This window comes from Salminus brasiliensis, chromosome 1 (genome assembly GCF_030463535.1).
Source record: "Salminus brasiliensis chromosome 1, fSalBra1.hap2, whole genome shotgun sequence".
Taxonomy (NCBI): domain Eukaryota; kingdom Metazoa; phylum Chordata; class Actinopteri; order Characiformes; family Bryconidae; genus Salminus; species Salminus brasiliensis.
Window position 1 is genome coordinate 30,170,206 of NC_132878.1, and position 25,463 is coordinate 30,195,668.

The 25,463-nt window shown below is 40.2% G+C and overlaps 4 protein-coding genes across 4 annotated transcripts; all 4 read right to left on the reverse strand.

Moving 5' to 3' along the window:
• Positions 1-4,321: 4,321 nt before the first annotated feature.
• LOC140574820 (trace amine-associated receptor 1-like) lies at positions 4,322-5,362 on the reverse strand. Its single transcript, XM_072694832.1, has one exon. The coding sequence runs from the start codon at positions 5,360-5,362 to the stop codon at positions 4,322-4,324; it is 1,041 nt and encodes a 346-aa protein (XP_072550933.1).
• An 8,438-nt stretch (positions 5,363-13,800) lies between these two features.
• LOC140574826 (trace amine-associated receptor 1-like) lies at positions 13,801-14,826 on the reverse strand. Its single transcript, XM_072694845.1, has one exon. The coding sequence runs from the start codon at positions 14,824-14,826 to the stop codon at positions 13,801-13,803; it is 1,026 nt and encodes a 341-aa protein (XP_072550946.1).
• A 4,443-nt stretch (positions 14,827-19,269) lies between these two features.
• LOC140574833 (trace amine-associated receptor 1-like) lies at positions 19,270-20,304 on the reverse strand. Its single transcript, XM_072694856.1, has one exon. It carries the CDS (start codon positions 20,302-20,304, stop codon positions 19,270-19,272), a length of 1,035 nt encoding a protein of 344 aa, XP_072550957.1.
• A 4,133-nt stretch (positions 20,305-24,437) lies between these two features.
• LOC140574841 (trace amine-associated receptor 1-like) lies at positions 24,438-25,463 on the reverse strand. Its single transcript, XM_072694869.1, has one exon. It carries the CDS (start codon positions 25,458-25,460, stop codon positions 24,438-24,440), a length of 1,023 nt encoding a protein of 340 aa, XP_072550970.1. The 5' UTR covers positions 25,461-25,463.

Here is a 25,463-nt window from a genome sequence, read left to right on the forward strand (position 1 = left end):
GGGGGGGGGGGGGGGGGGCACAGTGGTGCATGTGAGAGCTTGGGTGATCTCCATGTCCAGGTTCCACTGAATTGCCACAACAGTAAACCCCCGATGGTAGGATCGGTGCCGGTGTGGTCTATCCCTCATCCACCGACTGGTGGATGCGCGAGAGAGCATCCGCCTTAGCGTTAGTAGACCCTCACGACTCCTCATACCATGCTCCTCCGGGGCGAGGCAACTGATGCCCACCTCCATCGGCTCACTGGCTGATGGTGCAGTCGACGAAGCGGTAGCGGGTAGCCCTCCTGGCTTCATGAGCTTGGTGTTACACTGAGTAACCAGACTGGCCAGCCCCCTGGGATTGGCTACGGATTCCCCAGCACCTCGGGGACTGGTGTTGGTAGGGTGACCTAAGAGCTGCCAGATGGCGAGCACAATGAGCTTGTCCAGCTCTAACAACTCGCCCTGGCATGCCAGCTCCCACTGCAGATGAAGGCTAAGCCCATTGCGGAACAGAGCCACCAAAGCTGGCTGGTTCTATCCACTGCCAGCAGCCAGAGTATGGAACTGAAGCACGTAGTGAGCCATCGATCGGGTGCCCTGTTCCATCTGCAGCAGGAGGTCGCCCTTAGTGTGCCCTTCTCAGGGTGTTGGAACACCGCCTTAAATTGTTTAAGGTAGTCCGAGAAGAGCTTGTCGCTCAACTCCACCCAGGTGGCAGTGGCCCAATCCAGAGCTTTACCAGCAAGACGGGATACTAGGAAGATACTAGGATACAAGCACTGCAACAAAAACCCCCACAAGCTCTGGCTCGCTGTTATGCGTATCTGGCTTGCCCACAGGATACGAATCAGGGATGTGGGGACTTAGCTGGAAGAACTAGTGGGCTCCAACAAAGCCTGAACGCCACCCACTAGTTGGGTGACTTGTTGCTGCTGGTCTGCCTGTTGCTGCACCAGGTGACCAACTGTTTCAGACACACTCTGGAGAGTGAGCTGCTGCTGCCCCAAGAATTGCCCTTGGGCGCGAACAGCCTGATTCAAGGCTTCCATCTCTGCTGTTCGGAGGCTGTGGGCTGAGAATTCTGTCATGGCGGGTTAGGCCAGACACTGCAAATATAATATACAGGGTGGGCCATATATTGAGAATTTCACAAGAAAAACAATGGTGTGCTTGGTTTTAACGTAACTTTATTCTTTCATGAGTTATTTACAAGTTTCTGATCACTTATAAAATGTGTTCAAAGTGCTGCCCATTTTCTTGGATTGTCAATGCAACCCTCTTCTTGCACTCTTCACACACTGATAGCAAAACTGCAGAAGAAATGCTAGAACAGGCTTCCAGTATCCGTAGTTTCAGGTGCTGCACATTTCGTATCTTCACAGCATAGACCACTGCCTTCAGATGACCCCAAAGATAAAAGTCTAAGGGGGTCAGATCGGGAGACCTTGGGGGCCATTCAACTGGCCCACGACGACCAATCCACTTTCCAGGAAACTGTTCATCTATGAATGCTTGGACCTGACACCCATAATGTGGTGGTGCACCATCTTGCTGGAAAAACTTAGGGAACGTGCCAGCTTCAGTGCATAAAGAGGGAAACACATCATCATGTAGCAATTTCAAATATCCAGTGACCTTGAGGTTTCCATTCATGAAGAATGGCCCCACTATCTTTGTACCCCATTTACCACACCATACCATAAATTTTTGTGTTCCAACAGTCTTGGAGGGATCTATTCAGTGTGGGTTAATGTCAGACCAATAGCGGTGGTTTTGTTTGTTAACTTCACCATTCACATAAAAGTTTGCCTCATCACTGAACAAAATGTTCTGTGTAAACTGAGGGTCCTGTTCCAATTTTTGTTTTGCCCATTCTGCAAATTCAGTGCACCGATCTGGGTCATCCTCATTGAGATGCTGCAGCAGCTGGAGTTTGTAAGGGTGCCATTTGTGAGTAGCTAATATCCGCCGAAGGGATGTTTGACTGATGCCACTCTCCAGTGACATGTGGCGAGTGCTACGCTGTGGGCTCTTGCTGAATGAAGCTAGGACAGCCACTGATGAGAATATGTTTTAAATAAATTACATATAATTTAATACAATTTATTAAGATAATTAATCTTTAAAATAAAACAAATAATTAAAAGTAAACATTTCCTCAATGTCATTATACTATTCAAGAAAAATGCACATCTCATTAATGTACTTTACTGCTATTTATCTTTATGTCTAAAACAACCCATGCTAACTAGTTTTTTTTTTTTTAAATAATAATTAAAGTGTCTTTAGTTATGACTGCATGTCAGCACATGTCCAGTTTGGATTGGTAAACAATATTTTCATCAAATTATTTGCATGGCTATATTAAGGCTATATGTGGTCTGAGAAAGGCCAGGCTTTCAGATGCTGATGAAGGTTGCTGTGCCTCACTACAAAGTGCCATCACAAACATTCTTTTCCAAGACTAAAATTCCAAACCTGTACAACCAGGCAAAGCTGATGTTGGGAAAAAATGGCTTAAGGCACATGGTTTCCCACAACTACTGACTGACTGACAACTTTTCCTCCTCCTGTCTCTTTCACATATATTGAGATACCTGGTTCCGCCTGACCTGGCACTCCACTACCCTCTCGCCCGCCGTCCTGATCTGAGGCCTCGCATTGATTCATCCTCATCTCACTGCATGACAATGTATCTGACTGTTTCTCTGCATGGACTTAATCATTCATTGTTGCCGATAGCTAGCTCAAAAGAGGATTGGACCCAGATCTCCATAAATCTGCTTTGTGACAACATTTGTTGTAAAAAGTGCTATATAAATAAAAGTGAATTTAATTAAATTGAATTGAATTGAAATGAACTTCCATTAAAACTTCCATTAATTGAATTTGTTCAGATTTAGCAACAATATTTTGTCTTCAGTCAATTGATAGGTAACTACTGCAGATCTGGTGAATTGAAACAAAAACAAAACATTTATATTAATGTTGATAGTACAATCCTTAAATAATAGCAATAGTTATAATAATATTATACAACCAAAAAACAATAACGTTTTTATATAGTACAAAGGAAGATCCATTATTATTATTATTATTATTATTATTATTAGTAGTAGTAGTAGTAGTAGTAGCATGATAAATAACAAAATCTTTACATGTCAAAACAACAAATCAAAACAACAAAAATAGTAGAAAGACTTTTGTTGTTTAATTGTGTAATTTTTATGTTTGTGTGTGTATTTTTATATTTAAATGTAATACAGTATAGACAGTTACAGTGTATAGTTTAATATATAGTATGTCTTGCAAGTGTGTACCAACCTCTATGGCTTTTGACATCTCTAACTGTAAACCGGCCTTGGAGAGTCTACATAAGCCATTTTCAGCGCAAAAGCTTCTAACACGCCTTGAGGAAAAATCCATTCTTTTTCATAATAATGTGACAGTCATGTAAGCATTTTACTTTCTTGTGAATTCACATAGGTAGCATGTGTAGCAAACATTTTGAAAAACAGTACTTCAAGGTGAAGTCATCTAGGCATGGGCATGCCAGCCTATATTGAGAGTATGTCCTACATGCCCTATGCATATCATACTTGAATGACCTCCTAGCCTATGCTTCTGCACTCTACAACCTGCTTGTGCTATTTCAGGAAAGCTCCCTACCAACAGCAGTATTTACCTTTTTAGCTGTACCACTTGTCTGTATGCTATGGAGAGTTTACGGTCATTGTACATTAATTATTAAATATCTTATGAGGCTGTAGAGGAGCTTGTTTTGGTCCTTATTCACTTTGTTGTGATAAGGAATGACAACATTACATTTGACTTGGCTTTCAATGCAAAATGATATTTTTAAAAGCTTCACCCATTTTAAGTGATCTAAAATGCTGTTGTGTGCAGGTAATAGCAAAAATGTTTTCAAAAATGCAGATATGGGCAAGATACATATACTTCCAAATACTAATACAAATATATAGTCTGCTTAAAGCACTGCATACATTAATTTAAAGAGGCATAAGATTTTAACAAAATCTGTTCAGTATAAGATATACTTATGTATGTACATATGAGTGTACATGGTTAAAGATTGTTTTAGTCTATATATAATTGTTTTAGTAATGGTCTTAAATTGTCAAAATATAACACAATGTAAATTAAGGTTAAAGTATCCATCAGTTAAAACACATGTTCTACATATTTCTCATTTTATTAGGAAAGATTAATCTATGGAATATGATAAAAGCACATTGTCTCAACAAAAATGAATAGTATGGTGGGGCAACCACTAACAGTTGTACTATAATAACTAAACAATGTCCAGACATGTATTCTATTCTGAACACAACTCTTTTCCTGAAGAATTGTGTCTGAATATGTTACCATTTAGAATACACTTAAGGGCCTTTCTAAACCATGTGTAGAAGAATGCATACACAATAGGATTGAATGCTGAATTTGTATAAGCAATCCAGCCAAAGAAATCAAACAGCTGTGGTGGGCCACTCAAACCAGTATATATGGCACCCATACTGTATATTAGAAGTGGTGACCAACACACTAGAAAAGCTCCCATAACAATGGCTAATGTTTTTGTAGCTTTTCTCTCTGCCTTACTAATGTTCGACTGTCCTTGAGATGTATTTATTTGGGAATGTGCATTGTGTATTGATCGTGACTGCTTCTGTGCAACGAGATAGATTTTCAAATATATGGATATTGTGACAATGGTGGGGATGTACAAGGCAAATGCTGAAATGATCAAAGTTGTCATGGGTCCTACAATCATCACACATCCCCCCTCACACATAATATCACTGTAATCTTCAATTCCTTGAATACTGAGCTCCAGAAAAATCATCCCAAATCCCACAGCAGCAGATACACTCCAACAAACAAAGATCATAAACAGAGTAGAAATTGGAGTCATTTTACTGTGGTACAGTAAAGGGTGACATATTGCATAATATCGATCAACAGATATAAATGTAAGATTTAAAACAGAAGTGCAGCACAGCATAATGTCAAGACTGGTGTGTATTGCACAGTATAAACTCCCCAAATACCAGCAAGTCTCCACAGACCGCAACATGCTTGGCGGCATTAACAATCCTCCTACAAGCAGGTCAGCTACAGCCAGAGAGAGAATGAGGTAGTTAGTTGGTGTGTGTAGCTGCTTAAAATGAGTTATGGCTATGATGACCATAAGGTTTCCAAATAATGTAAGAAATATAATAACACCAATGACAAAATAAGTCACAACTCTCACAGCCAGTGGATAGACAATCTTCTGACAAGAGTTAGGATTATATTCATAACAAAGAGAAGTGTTTCTTAAACTCCCATTTTGGATAAGGTAGTCCTTTAAATCCATAATGTAAGAGAATGTCTCCTTTCTGGAAAATCACAAAAAAAAAAAAAAAAAAAAAAAAAAAAAAAAATTAAGATAAGAAAAATTATTGAAATGATATCCATATTAATATATTTTTATTGCACTATGCCACTTTATCACAGTACATATTAAATGGATTAGTAGGATATTCACATGGATTCACATTTACCAAATGTTATGTTTTCACATTTAAAGTTATTGCAAAATAGAAATCAGTAGTAAGATCAGAGAATCTTACTATATATACACATGATATCAAAAATTTAAAAAGTTATCACCTGTGTCAGATCTAATCACTGCCTTCATGTGACATCAAAAGATGCATAGATGAGAGAGCCACACACATTTATACTCTTACAGATGTGTGCTCCTTTCTACTAAATCACTCCTCCCTTCTGGGCCCAAAAACCTTTGTGTATTACAAGCACAATATAGTTTATTAAGATAATAAATCCTTAAAATAAATCAAATAATAAAGAGTAAACATGTAATTATACTATTCAAGAAAAAAACAAATCTCATGAATGTACTGCTATTTATATGTTTATGTGTAAAAGAACTCATCAGGTTGCAGCAACATTTTGTCAACAGTTTCTGTATTCTCTTTAAATGACAACCATGTAATACTGCTATAAGAATGTAATCTAATGTAGTCATACAAACCAATATGTTTTTTTAAATGATTCAAGTTTCTTTAATTATGACGGCATGCCTGCCACAGTTTTGACCTATGCAATCCTATGCAAAACATTTGGGCTCTTTGGAAAGGACTCCTGTAAGAATGTGTTAAAATGCCAATGTGCCAAAAACAATCCAAAAAATCCACCTTATCAAAGAACAGTAAAGCAATACGTTTTAAACAATATTATGTGCGGTGTTTAAATGCAAAAACATGTGTAGTTTACTATTTTTTAGGGACATCAAACCTTATAAACTTTACAGGCAATTCAAAACTAACACTTCCAGATAATTCAAATTCAAACCATGCAATTAAACTTTCAGTTGAGTGGAATATGATTAGCATGTTAGAGTTACGATCAGCTTCCAAGAAAGGAGTGTTGGTGACAGGGATGTGGGAAGGTGATTTTGAATAAGATGCAACAGAAAACTAACTGAAGCCCGGTTTTTACAGAGAGAGGACATGAGAGTAAGGTGGAGTCTAAGAATTTTCAACCCTCTACTGTTACCAGCTTTCATTTGACTCAACTGCCACTCTGCTAAAGTTCCTGATAAATCTACATACATAAAAAATAGTGAAGCATAAGAAGCGTTGGACAAGGGACACCAAATTAAGTTTAATTTGTTGGCCATTTTTATAACTGCCGCTTCACCAAAGAGCGTCGGTCTCGTGACGCAGCAGCCTGGGTTCGAGTTCCGGGTGGATTTATTTCTCATTTCTGTTTTGCCTGCTCTAAGATTAAGGACTGCACTTGGGGTCATTGGTCACGTGATCGTGGTAGCTCACTCAGTAGCGCACCGGCCCGTCAACACGGCGGCCTGGGTTCAAACCCCACGGTATGTGAGCACCACATTACAAAAAGATCCAGCCAAAACTAGCAGAGCCATTTAGTCTAGAGCAGGCAAAGAACACACCAGCTAGTCAGGGGGCGACTGTAGGGAGGCAACTCTAGTAGCCCAATTCACTAGCCAGCAAATTCCTGAACCACCAGGAGGAGGCTGCGGCTGCCCAAGCAACCGTGGTGCCTCAAGCTGCCTCTACCAGCCCCAGAGCGCTACGCTGGTGAACCAGGAGGCAGTAGAGGGTTCCTCCTTCAATGTTCCCTCGACTGACTCATTAAATTGGCCCAACGGGTCCTGCCACGGCAGGAGTGCGAGGAACGCATGCACAAAGGCAGGTGCCTCTACTATGGGGTCTCGAGCCCCGAGCTCTCGGGAAAAGCCAAACGTCCATCAGGGGAGGGGAGACCACTGACCCGACGCTTCTTTCTCGGGCCCAGGGGGTGTTACTCAATTCCACGCTAGCATCAGGGTTGTTTAAGGTCTGCCTGCTGTCTTCTTAGCCTCTGGAGTGGCAGGGATGCTGGCCTCGCCAGGAAACTGGCCCTGCCGCTGGTCCCCTTGAGGGAGCCCATGCCCATAGCGGCTATAGACGGCCGGTCACTGGAGCCTGGGGTGGTGTCCCACCAAACCCACCCTCTTACGCTGCGAGTCGGTCCTCACACCGAGCAGATAGTGTTTTTCATTATCAGCGCTACCGACTTGCAGTTGGTTCTGGGTTTCCCCCTGGCTCCAGTGGCATAACCCCCATGTGGACTGGCTATCTCGGTCTGTCTTGGCATGGGGGCCAGATTATCAGTCCTCCTGCCTCAAGGCCCCTAGGGTTATTGTGGCTACCGACACCGTTCCTGAAGGTTTTGACACCTCGCAAGTACCAAAAGAGCACTGGGACCTTTGAAGGGTGTTTAGCAAACGACAGGCCCTATCGCTGCCCACCCACAGAACTTTTGACATTGCCATGAACCTCCTCCCTGGCACTGCCCCCCCTAGGGGTAGGCTGTTCTCATTGTCAGCACCAGAACGTCAGGCAATGGAGAACTATGTCCAGGAGGCCCTGGCCTTGGGGTTCATCTGGCCATCCTCTTCCCCAGCTAGAGCCGGCTTCTTCTTTGTGAGCAAGAAGGATGGGGGTTTGAGACCCTTTATTGACTACAGGGCTCTCAACAAAATAACCACTAAGGGCTGCTACCCATTGCCCCTCATGACCTCAGCCTTTGAGGCACTGCAGCAGGCTTCCATCTTCACCAAGCTGAACCTGCGGAGTCTGGAAGTGACGAGAGACTGAACAAGCACCTGGGTGGCCTCTCTAGAGAGGAAGGGTCGAATTCTCCGGATGTTTTACAAGAGAAATCTGCGTGACCAAGTTATGTTTGCAACATGACTTGAGAACGATAACTGATCATCCATGACTACACCAAGGCTTCGAGCTTCTGTAGAAGGAGTGACCAGTGAGTTCTCAAAGGTGATGGCAAGATCGTTTTTAGGTCCAGCAGTTCCCGGGATGTACAGCAGCTCCGTCTTGCTGGGGTTGAGTTTGAGGTGGTGAGCCGCCATCCAAGAAGAGACGTCAGCGAGGCATGCTGAAATGTGGGCAGAAACCTGTGTGTCAGATGGTGGGAAAGAGAGCATGAGTTGAGTGTCATCAGCGTAACAGTGGTAAGATAATCCCTGAGAGGATATTACTTTACCAAGAGAGCTAGTGTAGAGTGAGAAAAGAAGAGGACCAAGAACTGAGCCTTGTGGAACGCCAGTGGAGAGACTAGAGACCGGTTCTCCAGGTGTTTAATCACCTCTCATCATATTGCATGCAGCAAAATCATCTTTCAATAGCACAACATATCCCTTCTGGAGATTTCAATTAGGTTTGTTCCACTTATGTCGTCCCTGTATTGTGGGGAGATATTCCCATCTCCACCTGGCCCAAGACCTCTCAGCAAGACTTGAACTTGTCTCCACTGGCTTCCATTAAGATCTTTGTCAGTGAAATGGAGCACCAATCTTCTGGGTGAGAAGTGTGGCAAGCGTGAGCAGAAAAGGTAAATCAGGATCTGTGGAGATGGGAATGAGGGGGCTTGCGTTCATTATTACAATGACTTCAGCTATTAAAGTGCACAGAACATCATGAGTGAGAGAAGACTTCTCCTGTTTTAGTGGGAAATTGAGAATTCTGCGAGCCACCCCAATCAGTCTTTCCCATGCTCCTCCCATATGAGAGGAGCGAGGATGGTTGAACTCCCAAGCACATCCTTGATCATTCAGATATCTTTGAATATCTGGCACTGTTGCTGTTTGACAAATCCCAACTCCTTACACGCTCCTATAAAATTTGTCCCACAGTCGGATCTGGGCTGTTTTGATGGCCCTCATAAGGCAAAAAATACCCTAATAGCATTAATAGAACTTGATGTATTCAGAGAAGGTATAACCTCGATATGCACTGCTCAGGTGCTCATGCAGGTGAACACTATTGCCTAGCGCTTGCGTTCATCTTGACCCCCTCTAATCTGTCTGGCAGTCCAAGGGCCAAAAACATTCATATCCACATATGTAAATGGTGGGGCCTCAGCAACATGTTCAGGGGGCAGATCCACCATTCGCTGCTGAACCATTGTTCTGAGTTTCTGACAGATGACACAGCTATGTATGACAGAGCTGATGACTTTCTTCCCTTCAGGAATCCACAGATCTGCTGCTCTGAATGCTCATTTACTGAAGTGTCAACCCTGATGTTTAACTTTTTTATGATAATGGTGGACTAAAAGGCATAAAACATTATGTTTAGGGAGGACAATAGGGTACCTATCTTTGATTTCCATCTGTGCATTACTAAGGTGTCCTCCAATCCTGGACTGCTTTTGTTAATAGGTTCATAAATGATGGGCAATGGTTTCCCATCATCAAGTGCTTCTCTTTAGTAAATGAGTTAGACGCTTTCCGATGTAAAGAAATGAAAATACTGATACTGAAATGATAAAAAAGGAGCTTGAAAAAGTAGAAGAAAGTACTACACTAAATGTATGAAAAACAGTACATGTCTGTGGTGTGCAAAAGTAAAGTGACTTAGTATAGATCCAGTTGGACAAATAAAGAAATTAAATATATTGAATATGTTCCTTTAAAAAACAGAAAGAGAACCAGAAAGGGTAGAAAGCACTACGGAAATGAGAGCTAGCTCAGTTTCAATCTGTTGTCATCCTCCCCTGAGGTACAGAGGGAGACATGACAGCACCCAATCCCCACCCCCCACGACGACCAACCAGATTTTTCCAGCAGGTAGAGTAGGAGGGGTCTTACATTGTGAACACAAAGAACAGCTTACGAAACGGTGTATATCAGCCACCACAGATTACCACCAGTATTTATCCGCTAGCAACTGATACGTTCGTGTTTCTACAGGATGGACAGAAGTCAGAGTAGAATGAGCCCAAGTGATTAACCTACATGATGTTGGAACAAGCTTTTTGTTTGGAGGACACTGTTCAGGCGGTGGTTTTCAATCATTCTACTGATCAATCGCCACATCATTGTTCCATCTAATGGGAACTACCACCAACCTAGGTGGTAATACACTGGTCGGGTCTTCCAGAGCTGTAGGTTCAGTATCATATATGCAAGAGAGCGCATCAGCCTGACAGGGGTTCATACGTTTAACCGAATGTAAATATTCAAGGTTCTTATAGTCAGTAAGAACTAGGAAGGTCTTCCTCCATTCCTCAAAAGCAAGCTTCATAGCTAGTTCGCAGTCAGCAGTGCCATAGTTTCTTTCTGTGGGGGTCATCTTATGTAAATAGTAAGCAACAGGGTACAATTTCCGAGGATTCATCAACCTCCACAACAAAAGGCTCTGCCTGGTCAGGGTGTTTTAAGAGGGGCTGGGAACCCATTCTTTAGGATTTGGAAACCCGAAACAGCCCAAAGTCCATAGGAGCTTTTTGGTGTTACCTTTAGGAAGCGCAGTGAGAGAAGCGGCCACCGAACTGTATCGTCTTATGAATCTTCTATACAAATTTCCAAAACCCAAAAACCATTGTAATTTTCTGATTTAGTAGGTACGGGCCAGTTAACTAGGGCGTCTACCTTTCGATCAGCCATAACTACTCCCCTGGGGCTGATAACATAACCCAAAAAGGAAACAGAATCAATGTAAAATTCACATTTCTGTCTCTTGAAAAAAAAAAAGGTTTTCAAGAAGAAGTTCCAATACCTGACTAACATGACGGATGTGAGTCTCTTTATCTGCTTAGAAAATCTAAATATCAATGAATGTATGCTATAACAAACATATTTCTGAAGACATCATTTATGAAGTCTGGGAAAACTAGGGCATTGCAGAAAGCTGGAATATTCAGAAGGAATACATACAGCAGTTTGGGTTCCAGACTCTCGATGGAAGTCGACCTGAGTGCAACAGTAAGTAGTGAGAGACAATTTTCATGACAATACAGACACCAAGACACAATCTCACCCTCAAACCAGGAAATAACTGGTTGGTAAGCCTTTTACCAGAGTAAACCCATCACAATGTCATAGTCTATGGAGTCCAAAACAAAAAAAACAAAGATCTCTAAAATGTAGCATGCTGACTTGCATCCGAACAGTCATGCGTGCATTCGTGTGTGATAACCCCTTGTCCAATGGGTCCTCCATCACTGGCATTTAATCTCAGTGGTGTCCTAATGCAATCTAAAGATATCTGGAGCTGAGCAGCGACATTAGCATGGATAAAGTTTCCCTCAGCGCCGAAATCAATCAGAGCTGAAAAGACAGACACAGTACTAGGCATTGGGAACTCTCACCACATTAGTGTGTGAAGGAGCCTCCCCATGCTTTCCTAGGGATGGCTCTTGCTTTTTATAATATACACAAATCAAGCGACTCATAACACCTGGACAAAGAAAACTAAAGCAACATGCTAGCGACAGCTAGTGAAATTAACCAGAAAATTAACTTAAACTGCAGTCAGTTCTCAGAAATATGCTCATATAAACAGTCAAGAAACTAAAATGTTTACTCACAGACTTTGCTTCGAGGAGCTTGAAAGAGGATGACAACAGATTGAAACTGAGCTAGCTCTCATTTCTGTAGTGCTTTCTACCCTTCCTGGTTCTATTTCCGTTTGTTAAAGGAACATATTCAATATATCCGATATCTTTATTTGTCCAACTGGATCTATACTGAGTCGCTTTACTTTTGCACACCACATTTACATTTATGGCATTTAGCAGACGCTCTTATCCAGAGCGACTTACAAGGTTACTTGTATTACACAGGTGGGCTAATGTAGTGTTAGGAGTCTGGCCCAAGGACTCTTATTGGTGTAGCGCAGCATAGTCACCCAGACCGGGAATCAAACCCTGGTTTCCCACATGCTGTTGTTGTAACGCAATGGCAGGTGGTGGTGTTATCTGTTGCGCCACACCAACCACAATCTGTTGCGCCACACCACAGACATGTACTGTTTTTCATACATTTAGTGTAGTACTTTCTTCTCAATTTCATTATTTATTTATTGTATTTTGTATTGTATATCTATGTGCCTCTGTATCCTCTGAGTCATTTCTGTACCTGTTCTTATAGTGTACTACTGTGTTATGCTGCTGGATGTTAAATTTCCTTCGGGATCAATAAAGTCTCTATTTATTCAGCCCATGAGTATTAATCTAATTTAATGATTATTCTGATTTGTTATTTTTGTGTTATACTGTTCTGCTACAACTTTGTGTTTGGGTTGGGTTTGTTTAATTTCTGGATAATTGAAACCTGGGTTACATCCTGGGTTACATAGCCAATACTATTCAAGCTTTTATCCTGAGGGAGAAGATGAGTAGAATACAGAAAGTGCCCATGATTGTCTGGAGCTTTTCTGAATCTGGTTATTGGAGGAACACTTTAACATAACAAAAGCTGGTGCAGAACAATGTGACATTTTAATCATGCATAATGTGTGTGACCAATCAAGACAGTAATACATCAAAAACATTTAGGAATAATACAGAGCATTTTCTGCTAAAACATACCTCAATTGTGTGGATGCATTAGTCTGTGTATCAATAAAGTCCTCAAGACCCTTATTTGAACACACCCAGTATTTCACAATAGTGAAGGAAGGGGTTGGTTGAGACAGTGAGGCAGAGAGTGTATTTCTAATTTGTATCATGTACATTTTTGAATCTTTGCAATCTATATCAGGGTAAAGTTACTACCACATGTATATGTGTCTCCTATTTACATAATAATTATTAGTATAATAATAATGTTTTAAAAAATGTGTTTAAGTCATGAGTTTATTTTTTTAAAGCATGTCAAATTTACTTGTTTAAATGTAGTTAAAAAACTAAAAAGTAGTTCTTTCAGTGTAAAAAAAAAAAGCAGCAAGATCCTATATTCCATTTATTCCACTGACTTTTCCTAAAATTACACTATGGCTGTTATATACTTTGTAAGGCCAATAAACATCTATTTTAACAATTTAAACATTAACAAGGATCCAAGCACACAGCATACACAAAGCATGTAGGTCAAATGATTTAATTTAAAGTCCATAATGGCGAGAAACATAATAACATTAAACTAAGTACTATAGGATTGCAAAGTGTCTTAAAAGAAGCTACACTGTAAAAAAGTGGTTTGTTTGTTCAATCTATAAAAATACTTCATGTGGTAACAAGGAATTGAACTGAGTTTACTTAACTCAAATAACTACTTTGAATAAAAAATGGATAATGCAAGTATTTATCTGCAAGTATTTATTTTAGTTGAATAAACTCAGATTTAATGTTTGTATTTTTAGACTGAAATGGACAAAGTTTTTTCAGTGTAATAATAAGTTTCTTTAGACACCATGGATTTGTGATGTGCTGAACTGTGATCCTAAGAGCTGATTAAAAGCAAGACAAATAAATCTATTCTGAACACAGTTCTAATCTTGAAGAATTGTGCTTGAATATTTGCCCACATGCAATTACTTTGAGTGCCTTTCTAAACCACCTGTAGAAGAAAGCATATACAATAGGATTCACTGCTGAATTAAAATAACCAATCCAACCAAATGCCTCGAAAAGTTGAGGTGGACATTTATATCCCATTATTACATCAAAAATACTAATGTAATAATACGGTGTCCAAAACAGTACAAAAACGCCCATGACAATGGCTAATGTTTTAGTGGCCTTACGCTCAGACTTACTGATCACAGTGTGCACTCTGGATGTGTTTATTTGAGAGAGTGCATTGAGTATTGAACGTGATTGTCTGCGTGCAACAATAAATATTTTCAGATATATGCTAATCATAATGAGAGCAGGGACAGGAAAAGAGAGAACAGAAAAAGTCAAACCTGTTATAGGCCCAAGAAATAGTATACATTCCCCCACACATTTAGCATAACCCTGATTATTGGACCCTTGAAATATCATTAAAAACCCCTGAAGGGCAGATAAAAACCAACAAACAGCAATCATGACAAGAGTAACAAGAGGGGTCATTTTAGTTTGATACAGCAGGGGAAGACATACTGCAATATATCTGTCAATAGAGATAAATGCTAGGTTTAACAGAGAGGCATTACATAACATAATGTCAAGACTGCTGTGTATTTTACAAAATAAACTCCCCAAATACCAGCAAGTCTCCACAGAGCGTAGCATGCTTGGTGGCATAACCACCCCACCTACAAGCAGGTCAGCTACAGCCAGAGAGAGAGTCAAGTAGTTAGTTGGTGTGTGTAACTGCTTGAAATGAGCTATGGCAATGATGACCATAAGGTTTCCAAACAATGTAAGAAGTACAACCCCACCAATGACAAAATAAGTCACAGCTCTCAGATTCAGTGAATAAATTAACTTTTGACAAGAGTTAGGAAGATTATCATAACAAAGAGAATTGTTTTCAATGCTCTCATTTAGGTTTGAAGGGTATTGTATATTCATGACTTCAATGTGCAGATGTGCTCTACTTCCAAAGATCCAAAGACATTATTGTCTGGAAAAAAAATAATTAGAAAGTAATTTTGTTAAACAATGAGCCCAAAACATTTACATTGTCATCAACTGATTAAAGTTAAATTAAACTGTATAACTTTTTCATATGTTAACAGTTTGAAGCATGATCGAATCATACATTACCTCTGCCAGCATATAAAAATGAATGCCACAGAGAACTGAGCAATTCTTATTTATAGTCATTCACAGCCACCAGCAGCACCATACTGCTACATCACTACAATGCACTAATCCCTTGATACACTTGATGATCAAAACATCTCTGATGTTAAACAAACTGAGAATTAAAATGAGCTGAATAACCTGCCATCCTTTAATCAACAATTATGCAGATGGATAATTTCCAAAAAGAAATCTCTCCAATTATGTTGTTGTGTTCAGCGTGTTTAAACTTATCTAGTGACCGTTGGTTAAATTATTTAATTAGTGTCCCTCCCGCAATACCATTATTTTGTTCATAACAAAAAAAATTATAAAAAATATATCAATTAAATAACTTTTGCTGTTGGTCAGCCACATTTGCTAATGCCACTCTAGTCATCAAGTCAGTTTTTTAAGTAAGTCTTTTAGTCATTTAATTTTGTATGTTTTCCTCACATTTTCTGATTTATGGTTTAATGTTTTGTTTTGTTTTTTCTTGTATGTTTGCCTGCATTTTGGCTGATATGCATGCCATCATTCAAACACCCAAAATCCATCTAAAACGTTTCCTAATATTAAGTCTGTGTGTTTATTCCATCTATGTATGTGTCTTTCAGGCCTCTGTGAGTGAGATATGGATATTTGGATGGTTGTTGTTTAATGCTGAGAAAGAGGTGGGTGACAAAGCCTAAAACCAGAACAGGGGGAAAAAAAGTGAGAACTGGGAGCAGAGCAGTAAGGGAACCAGTGAATCTCTTCTTCTTCATCAGTCATTCAATGAAGTTATGTAATTACTAAAAGTTTGAGAGAAGCTCCTCCTCTCCATTACTACACACTATAAAACTGCTCCTCTCCCCTTTGCCTTCTCTTCACATTAGCTCACCTTCTCCCTTTGTTCAAATGGACCTCAACATTACCGCCTCGAACAACAAGCTTGTCTCGGTCAACCAGCATTCTCTCTCTCTCCGGTCCCTCATCAAACTACTCCATGGCTAGATCCGTTGTGTCCCTGCCACTACCCCCCACTCTATTTTGCATCATTCTTGTTTCCAGCGCTCCCACTGGTCTTTTCCGTCCTCCACAGCTTTGCATGGGTGCTCTCTGCGTCCCAGACGTAGCCTCTGCCTCGGAAGTCCCCCTCCTACCATATCTCAGATTGGACTGCCGTTAAGCTCTAAAAGGTTCAATGGATTTGCTGTGTCTCCTTTACTTGTTCTGCTCCCTCTGCCCTCTGCTGTTGCTTCTGGGTTGGTGCAGCCTGTGTCAATTGTCCCATTCCCCTCACTCAATTGCTTTTTTAGGTCTACATCCTGTCGTACCTCCTGCCGCACCTCCGGCTATGCCTTCTGCTGATTCTGCTGGTCGCTTTTCACCCTCTACCCTTCTCTTCTGGCTGCCCCACCTACTAACATTCATGTCATCAATCCTCTTCTCATCTCGACCGCCTTGAGGCAACACATTCTCCACCTCACCTCCAAATTTCCTTCTGTTCTAGAATATTTTCTAGAAACATCTACCCCCCCCCCTTTTCAAACTTCAACCTCACTGGAGTTCCATTACCTTGGACTTTGTCCTGTTCCATGCCTCTCTTCCTCAAGAGAAGCATGACCACATTAACCTCTCCCTCTCAGCTTTCTTGATTCTCTTAGCTGTACCAAACAGCAGCTTCTCTCTCTCTTGGGCCACCTTAACTATGCTACTCGAATCATTCCGCAGGACCACTCTTTTTTATCTTCCACCTCCTTCGTCTTGTTTCTTCGGTTCAATCCTTGCAACAATCTGTTACACTGGATGACTCCTGCCTCTTGGAGTTCATGTTTTGTCTTGCCTTGCTTCACCACTGAAATGACATATCCTTTTTCTACCACCTCATTGGTGACCCAGCTCAGACATCCAGCACTTCATGGACACTTCTGTGGACAGGAAAAAAAAACAAAAAAACTAATCCTCCTAGATAACTCTGGTGTTCATGTAATAGCTGTTCATATTACCAATAAAGGCCAAACTAGAACCCTATCGCTTACACCCTCGATCTGTAGTCTCACTTGGCATTCAGTACTCCACCCATACATTCTTAGAGACATTCATGTCCCAGGCTGATCAAATCGTATTGCTGATTTTTTCATTCTCATTCTTAGCGCCTCAAGCGTGGACCATCAATCCACGCCAGTGCCTGCATTTTTGCACCCCATGCTCCATGCTAACCCACTGCTAGGACAACTCCTATCCCAAGACCAGGATACCATCCACACCTCTATTTCCCTGAGAACACTGTCAACATACTGAGCCAGCTGAAAATCCTTCCAGAACTTTCACACTTACCACAATTCTACCCTTTTAAAGTTAAATCTCAACCATATTATTTGGTAAATCTCAGTACATTCGAACACCTTCATACCTCATATCAATGGAATGCTTTCCCAGAATGCTCAACCAGCAGATTCACTTTTCATCACAGAAGCAGGATCCACTAAATCTCATCTAAAGTTCCACACTCACCTATGACACATCCTCTTTTAGTGGTTCATTTGTCAGGTCATTCTTTCCGAAGCCTACAGCCTCCCGTTAAGGACTTACTGACCACTCCATCCAATGTTTTACATGCATCCGTGTAGTCCACATCAACAACCTCAGGCCAGCACACAAGCAACTTACCTCACTCCAAGCTGGAACTTTTGGTGTCTGGCCTCGAGTGCCATCAGCTCTAAGCCCCCCAGAACTCCAGCCCAAATTTCTCCTTCCTTCCCTCGGCCATGCAAACATGGTCACGCACCTTGTGAAGAATGTTCAAAAATTGTTTAAAGTTAATATATTTACTAAATATAGTCTATATTATATTGTATGTTCGAAAATGCTGGTTTATAGAGCAGTTAAACCATAGCACATATGGTACTTAAGAGAAGTGAATAGTAATGGTGTTGTAGCTATGTGGCAGCCATTTTGGTAAAAAGGACACGGCAAAACTCAACTCTGAATATGGTATATGAGCGAGTGTGTTTAAAAAGTAATATTACAAACATTCTAATTAGAATATTAGAATAGTTCTGGGACATTCAAACTGTATATATTTGATTTAGATAGTTTGGTAATTTGGCAAATCAATGTGTATTGAAACCAGTCAAATGGAGGCATTTGTTTTGTTTAATATTTTATTTGACTCATTAAGTTCTTTAAATGATTTATTAAACATATTGTGAAAAGAGGTTGTGTTGGAGAGCTGTCTACTCACATCTTCTTTTTTAGGGCATTTACATCTCTACCTCCACATGTTTACCATTCACACATATCCAGAATGACAGTTTTTATCTGGAATTTGCTTCCAGTACACACAAAAATGTTGTTGGTTGTCCAGTGACTAAAAATGAATTAGACCATCAAAGCTACAAGCAAAAACTGGTCCTGAGCTAATTGAGTTTTTAAAAAATTTTTTCCATGTCCCAAAGGATGGCTCTCAGTGTAAGGTCCAGTCGAGACTTTGCTTGTTTATACGCATGTGTCCCATGCTTGCTTTGGCTGCAGTTTGTAGCTGGTAAAAGTGGTGCCCTGAGGGCCAGGGCAGATTTGAAACTGATGTTGGGCAATCTAGTCGATCAATACTAGAACTGTCTTCCATAAAAGTATAAGAATCTTCTTTTTTAGTGCAACTAACCAAAGGAAATGTTAGCAGGACATCTGCAATTTTTTCCTAATTTGTTTTGTTTCTGAAATCAAGGGGATTCAAAAATAGTTTATCCTGCTTTTGTTGGTGTAACAGTGTCTAACATCTGGAGAACTCTTTCTACTGGATTTTAGAGCATTGCTGGTATTATGCATGGTGCCAGTAAGTTGTTTACTTGCTCGGGAGAGTATAATTCCATTGGCAATACTCTACATATTAGACAAACTGTGTGTGTCAATGTGCAATCTGTTTTAGAAATGCCTGTAACTTAAAGTGGTTGAATGCATTAATTATGTTTACAAAAAAAATGGACACAGTGTTTTTAACTGCAGTTTTTATTTTTACATGAAACTTAACTTAAAGACAACAAGCCTCAATCAACAATTAAGCTAAATTGTGTCAGTAATAAATGTCTACAAAGTATATGCAGTAACAACATTTAGTGGACCATGTTGTATTCATGACATTTGTATTTTAGAGAAACACACATTTGTTTTTATAGGATATGGGTTTCATTGAAAGGTATAGTGTTGGTGAGTGATATTTTAGTTAGAAGTCCAACTAAATCTTAGTCAAAATAACTTAATTCTTGATGAATTAGGCTGAAATATTTTGCCTAACAATATCATTCTGAATGATTTTCTAAACCAACTATAAAATAATGCATATACAATAGGATTACAAGTGGAATTGATATATCCAACCCAAGTAAATAAGTCAAATAAAACCACTGGAATTGTGTATCCGATAAAAGGATCAATTAAAGCACAAATGAAAAAGGGTGTCCAAAACAGCAGAAATACACCTATTACAATGGCTAAAGTTTTAGTAGCCTTTATCTCAGTCTTACCAACTGATGTATGTCGCTGAGAAGACCTGATTTTGCCATTTTGAATTAGACGAGCTTGTCTTTGAGCAATGTGGAATATTTTCAGATATAAACTAACCATGACTACAGCAGGGAAGTAGAAACAGAGCACTGTGAATACAGCACTTGCTGTTTTGCTTAGATACAGGAAACAGCCACCCTCACAGGCAACATTAGAGTAGTAAAAATCTTCAATTCCCAAAATACCAAGCTCAAGAAATATCATCCCAAATCCCACAAAAGCTGAAATGGTCCAACATACAATTATCATAAGTAGAGTGGTATTAGGAGTAATTTTACTGTGGTAATGAAGGGGGTGACATACTGCATAATATCGATCTACAGAAATTATACACAAATTTAAGATAGAAGCAGTAGACATTGTGACATCAAGACTGGTGTGGATTTTACAGAAAATGCTTCCTAAATACCAACAAGTCTCCACAGATCGTAACATGCTAGGAGGCATCACAACCCCTCCTATACACAGGTCAGCTACAGCCAGCGAGAGAATGAGGTAGTTAGTTGGTGTGTGTAGCTGCTTAAAATGAATGACGGTTATGATCACCAACAAATTCCCCCAAAATGTAAAAAGTGATGCAAAACCAAATAAAATATAAAGTAAATATTGAGCTTCCTTTGGATAAACAACCTTTAGGCATGAACTGTTCAGAAATTCATAGCAGAGTAAAGGGTTTTCCAGCATTACAGTTTCGTTGAGAGTTGTTTTGTAGCCCATATTTCTGTCCTAATAATGAAATAAATTAAACATTAACATGATTGATTACAAATACATGTTTTCAAAATTTCAATATGCATTTAAAAAGTAAGGTCAATGATAAAAAAAAAAAGTTTCCTTATACTTACATTTCTGTGATTGATCTGAAATGGTGATTAGATATATTTACACATAACTTAATGAAATACCACATGCATTGTTTTACCATGGAAAATTAGTTCAAAATTGTTACACAGTATTTTCCAGTAATGTACAGATCCTTTTTTGAGCTCTGTGAGCTCAGGTCCCACCCACTTGTTAGCTGGGAGAAACAAAAAAGCAGACAGGAAATGTGTAATTTATAGTCCTACACCACATCTTCTACATCACGGGTTTAATGTATTCTCTTGATATGTTTCTTATGCTGTGGATGATTTTGTGTCGCAGTGGAGAAAATATTTTACCAATAACACATGTGGTCTAATCCCTGGTAACCAGACACACACACACTCTAATGTGTGACTACAATCAGACTTCAACACACAGTCCGACTCCAACAACTATTTACAGAGTCTCAGCGTGCCTTATGCTGCAGCATGCAAATCCAGCTCTACCCATTTGCGGTCACCTATGAGCAGGTGCAGCAGTGCCGAGATGTCTGTGAAACTCCTAAAAAAAGCGTCAGAGGTCAGTCCTAGGACACTCTGAACCTGTTCAACATTAGTGAGCATTGGCCAGCACTGCTCCTTCACTGCTTACTCCATGGCAGAGGAACAGAATCGACCACTGCAACAGTTTCCACTTTTTTAGGGTGCAGCTTCAGGTGGCCCGCTCGGAAAGCACTAAATGCTGCAATCATGAACTTAGTTTGTGTGTGAAAATGGTAAATGCTTGCTGCAACAATGCACTTAGTTTGTGTAAACCCCCCTAAGCACCTGCTTCATCACATCACAAAGACCGAAGGGCATCACATAAAAGTGCTATAGCCCCTCACCGATGGCATATGTAGTCTTTTCTTTCACCTTGGGGGCCAGTGCCAGTTTTAGGGGCATTGAGGTCACCATGTTTTTCTCTTAGGAGGTCAAGGAGGACTTGTGTTTAACTTCCTCTCTCCACCACTAGATGGAGCTGCACCTCATACGGCTCCTAGGCTCCATTGCTGTTGTACTGAGGCGCATCAGCTGTGTTTCTGCGTTCTGTGTCATCACCGAACTTCAGTACAGTCATGTGTCAGCAGAGTAAACAGCAGTGGGCTAAGCACATAGCCCTGGGAGTCAGCATGGTGGTGCTGGAGATGCTACTATCAATCCTGACTGATTTAAGTCTTTCTTTTAGAAAATCAGTTGCAGAGGGATCAAGGCCAAGCAGGCTCAGTTTTTCAATCAGATACTAAGGGACTATAGTCATTTAGACAGGACACAAGGGACTTCTTTGGCATAGAGGTGATGGTCGTGGTCTTAAGGCATGTAGGGATGGTTGCAGTGCTTAGAGAGTTGTTGAAGATGTCTATGAAAACATCTGCCAGAGGTTCTGCACATTGTCTGAGCACTTTACCGGGTATGCTATCCAAACCTGGGGCTTTTTGTGGGCTGACTCTGTGTAGAGTTCTCCACACATCAGCCGTAGAAAGATACAATACCTAGTCATTTGTTGGAGGTGTGGTCTTCCTTGTCCTTCTGCCGTTCTTCAAAAAGAGCATGGGAGTCATTCAGTGCATCTAGAAGGAAAACATCTCTATCACAAACAGGTGGAGGTGACTTGCAGTTGCTGATGGCCTGGATTCCCTGGCACATGTGCCATGTTTTAGCAGTGTCTTGAAAGTGTTCATGGATTTTCTTTGTGTAGGCATGCATTTCCTCTCTTGGTCCTGGAAAGCTTAGCCCTTGCTGTTTTGAGACTCATCTTATCCCTTGCTTCATTATGGGTCCATCTCTGCAGTCATGGACATGTCTTCTGGTTGGGATGTATTGTGATGTGTTTGGAGATAGTAACATAATCAATGCACTTGCTAATGTAGCCAGTCACTGTAAACACAAAAACTCAGCGGTCTCTGAACTCACGCTGGGTAGCCTGCTGGATTTGGGGATAGTTCAGGTTTGTACTTCATTAGAAAGCAAGATCAAGGGGACCGCTGGACACCTGCAGTTAGCTGTTAGCCTTGCACATACCTCAGCTGTCTTTCTGCACTTCTGTCTCCAGACGCACCACTGTCGCAGCCACTTCCCTCAGCCAGTGGCATCACACAATGCTGATATAAAACAAAATAAGCACCGCTTTGGTTGTTCCCACAGTGGCCACTGCAGCTACGTGCCATGCCACTTGAAGTGAAATCTCTCAATCTTAAGATAGACAGTGAAATGCTGTAAAATCTTCTGACAGATGGCTAACACCAGCAGATGACATGGCACCCCAAGCACCACCTACTGCTGAAACACTAGACTCCAGTGGACTTCTGTGCCTATCCACTCTTTCTCTAGACTCTAGGAGCTTGATTTCCAAATGAAATGCAACATTTACTTTCAGAAGAGGACCACTGAGCAACCGTCCAGTTCTTTTCCTCTTTAGGTTAGCCCAACTAAGATGTTGTTAAGGAGTTCAGCTTGATGTTAGGAATTATATACCCTTTTCTGGGGGTGTCTGTGCATGGCTGCTTTTGATACACTGACACCAAAGTCAGTTCTTAAATGTACTTTTCTTGACAATCCTCTCAAGGCTGCAATCATCCCTGTTGCTTGTGCACCTTTTCCTACCACATTTACTCCTTCCTATTTATTAGGTCATGCGTGTATCTGAGTATTTTAAAAATACTAAGAACATCCTATCAGATTTCAGAATGGCAATGAGGTGGTATCGGGAATGTTTTCCTGGCACACTTTAGGTCAACTGAAACACACAGAAAAAACATCTGAATGGCACAGCATATCTGAATATTGTTGCTGCCCAGGTTTATCCACACTTTAATATACACTGCAAGCATGATAATGTTAGAAAGCAACAATCAGCACCAAAAGGGTTTGGATATGACAATATGAGAGTATTCATTAGCTATGACATAAAGACTGGGGTTTAGAGGTGGTGTGGTAAATAGGAAAAGCATGATTAATAGTAATAACCCATAAAAGCATAAAAAGGAAATCATATTAATAACTATTACATACTAATATGCAATAAAGAAAATGTGTGTGCAGGAAATCTATGCTGTGCTGGATACATAAGTTGTATGCACAATATTTCAGACAAAAGAATAAAGTATTGCCTTGTAAGTCCTTGTACGTCTATAAAAGGTTAACCAGTGAGGGCCAGGGCATATCTGAAACAGTTGTAGGGAAATCTGAATTTGAGATTTTCTTCTGTGGTGCAACTAACCAAAGGAGATGTTGATGCATGTGGTGCAAGGGGAAGCATTAGGCCAGCATGTGCATGCTAGGATAAAGACTAACCCCAAGACAGCATTCAATTTTCAAAATTAGTTTCTTACACTATATGTACAAACATATTTGGACACCTGCTCATCCTTTGTTTCTTCCAAAGTCATATTTAGGGTACTAAAGGGTATTTAAAAAGTATTTTTTGGAGTAACAGTCTCTACTGTCTCGACATGGCATTCTACTGGATTTAGGAGCACTGATGAGAGTATCTGATTGCATTCAGCGTTGTGAGGTCAGGATGTTGGATGATCACCACCCCACCCTGTCTTCAGCTTCCCAACTCATCCCAAAAGTATGAGTGCACCATAGAGCACCATCATTCTAGAGAACACAGTTCCACTGCTCCTCAGCTCATGCTGGGAGGCTTTAGACCCCTCTAACCTACACCTGCCATCAGGCAAAGTGCCAATAGGGTGTTTACCTGCTTAAAAGAGTCCAATTCTATTGGAAATACATCTCTACAGTAACAGTAACAGTAACAGTAAAAAACTGTGTGTGTGCAGATGTGCACCTCTGTGTCTGAAATGGGTGCAGCCTAAAGTAGCTGAATGCATTGTTCATTATTATTCATATATTTTTCATTCATTATAATTCATTAAATATTTGTATGGGCTTTTCATGAAAGGCATAGTGTTGGTGATTTAAGAAAAAACAGCTTAGCTTTTTTTTTTTAGAAATATTTTAGTGGGTCTCACAGTTTAAGTCTCACAGTCAAACATCTTACAATCAAAATAATTTAATTCTTGATGAATTAGGCTGAAATATTTTGCCCAACAATATCATTCTAAATGATTTTCTAAACCAGCTATAAAATAATGCATATACAATGGGATTACAAGTGGAATAGATATATCCAACCCAAGTAAATAAGTCAAATAAAACCACTGGAATTTTATATCCAATAAAAGGATCAATTAAAGAACAGATAAAAGAGGGCATCCAAAACAGTAGAAATACACCTATTACAATGGCTAAAGTTTTAGTAGCCTTTATCTCTGTTTTACCCACTCGTTGAGAAGACCTGATTTTGCCATTTTGAATTAAGCGAGCTTGTCTTTGAGCAATGTGGAATATTTTCAGATATAAGCTAACCATGACTACAGCAGGGAAGTAGAAACAGAGCACTGTGAATACAGTACTAGCTGTTCTGCTTAGATACAGGAAACAGCCACCCTCACAGGCAACATTAGAGTAGTAAAACTCTTCAATGCCCAATATACCAAGCTCAAGAAATATAATCCCAAATCCCACAAAAGCTGAAATGGTCCAACATACAATAATCATAAGTAGAGTGGTATTAGGAGTCATTTTACTGTGGTAGAGAAGGGGGTGACACACTGCATAATATCGATCTACAGAAATTATACACAAATTTAAAATAGAAGCAGTACATAAAGTGATATCAAGACTGGTGTGGATTTTACAAAATATGTTCCCTAAATACCAACAAGTCATAACAGAACGTAACATGCTAGGAGGCATCACAACCCCTCCTACAAGCAAGTCAGCTACAGCCAGCGAGAGAATGAGGTAGTTAGTTGGTGTGTGCAGCTGCTTGAAGTGAATGACAGTTATGATCGCCAACAAATTCCCCCAAAATGTAAACAGTGATGTAAAGCCAAAAAACAAGTAAAGTAAATATTGAACTTCCTGTGGATAAACAACCTTTGAGCATGAACTGTTTAGAAATTCATAGCAGAGTAATGGGTTTTCCAGTACAGTTTGATTGAGAGTTGTTTTGTAGCCCATAAT

Coding starts and splice junctions, on each gene's coding strand:
- LOC140574841 (XM_072694869.1), bottom strand. CDS start 25,460: ATGGGCTACAAAACAACTCTCAATCAAACTGTACTGGAAAACCCATTA.
- LOC140574826 (XM_072694845.1), bottom strand. CDS start 14,826: ATGAATATACAATACCCTTCAAACCTAAATGAGAGCATTGAAAACAAT.
- LOC140574820 (XM_072694832.1), bottom strand. CDS start 5,362: ATGGATTTAAAGGACTACCTTATCCAAAATGGGAGTTTAAGAAACACT.
- LOC140574833 (XM_072694856.1), bottom strand. CDS start 20,304: ATGGGCTACAAAACAACTCTCAACGAAACTGTAATGCTGGAAAACCCT.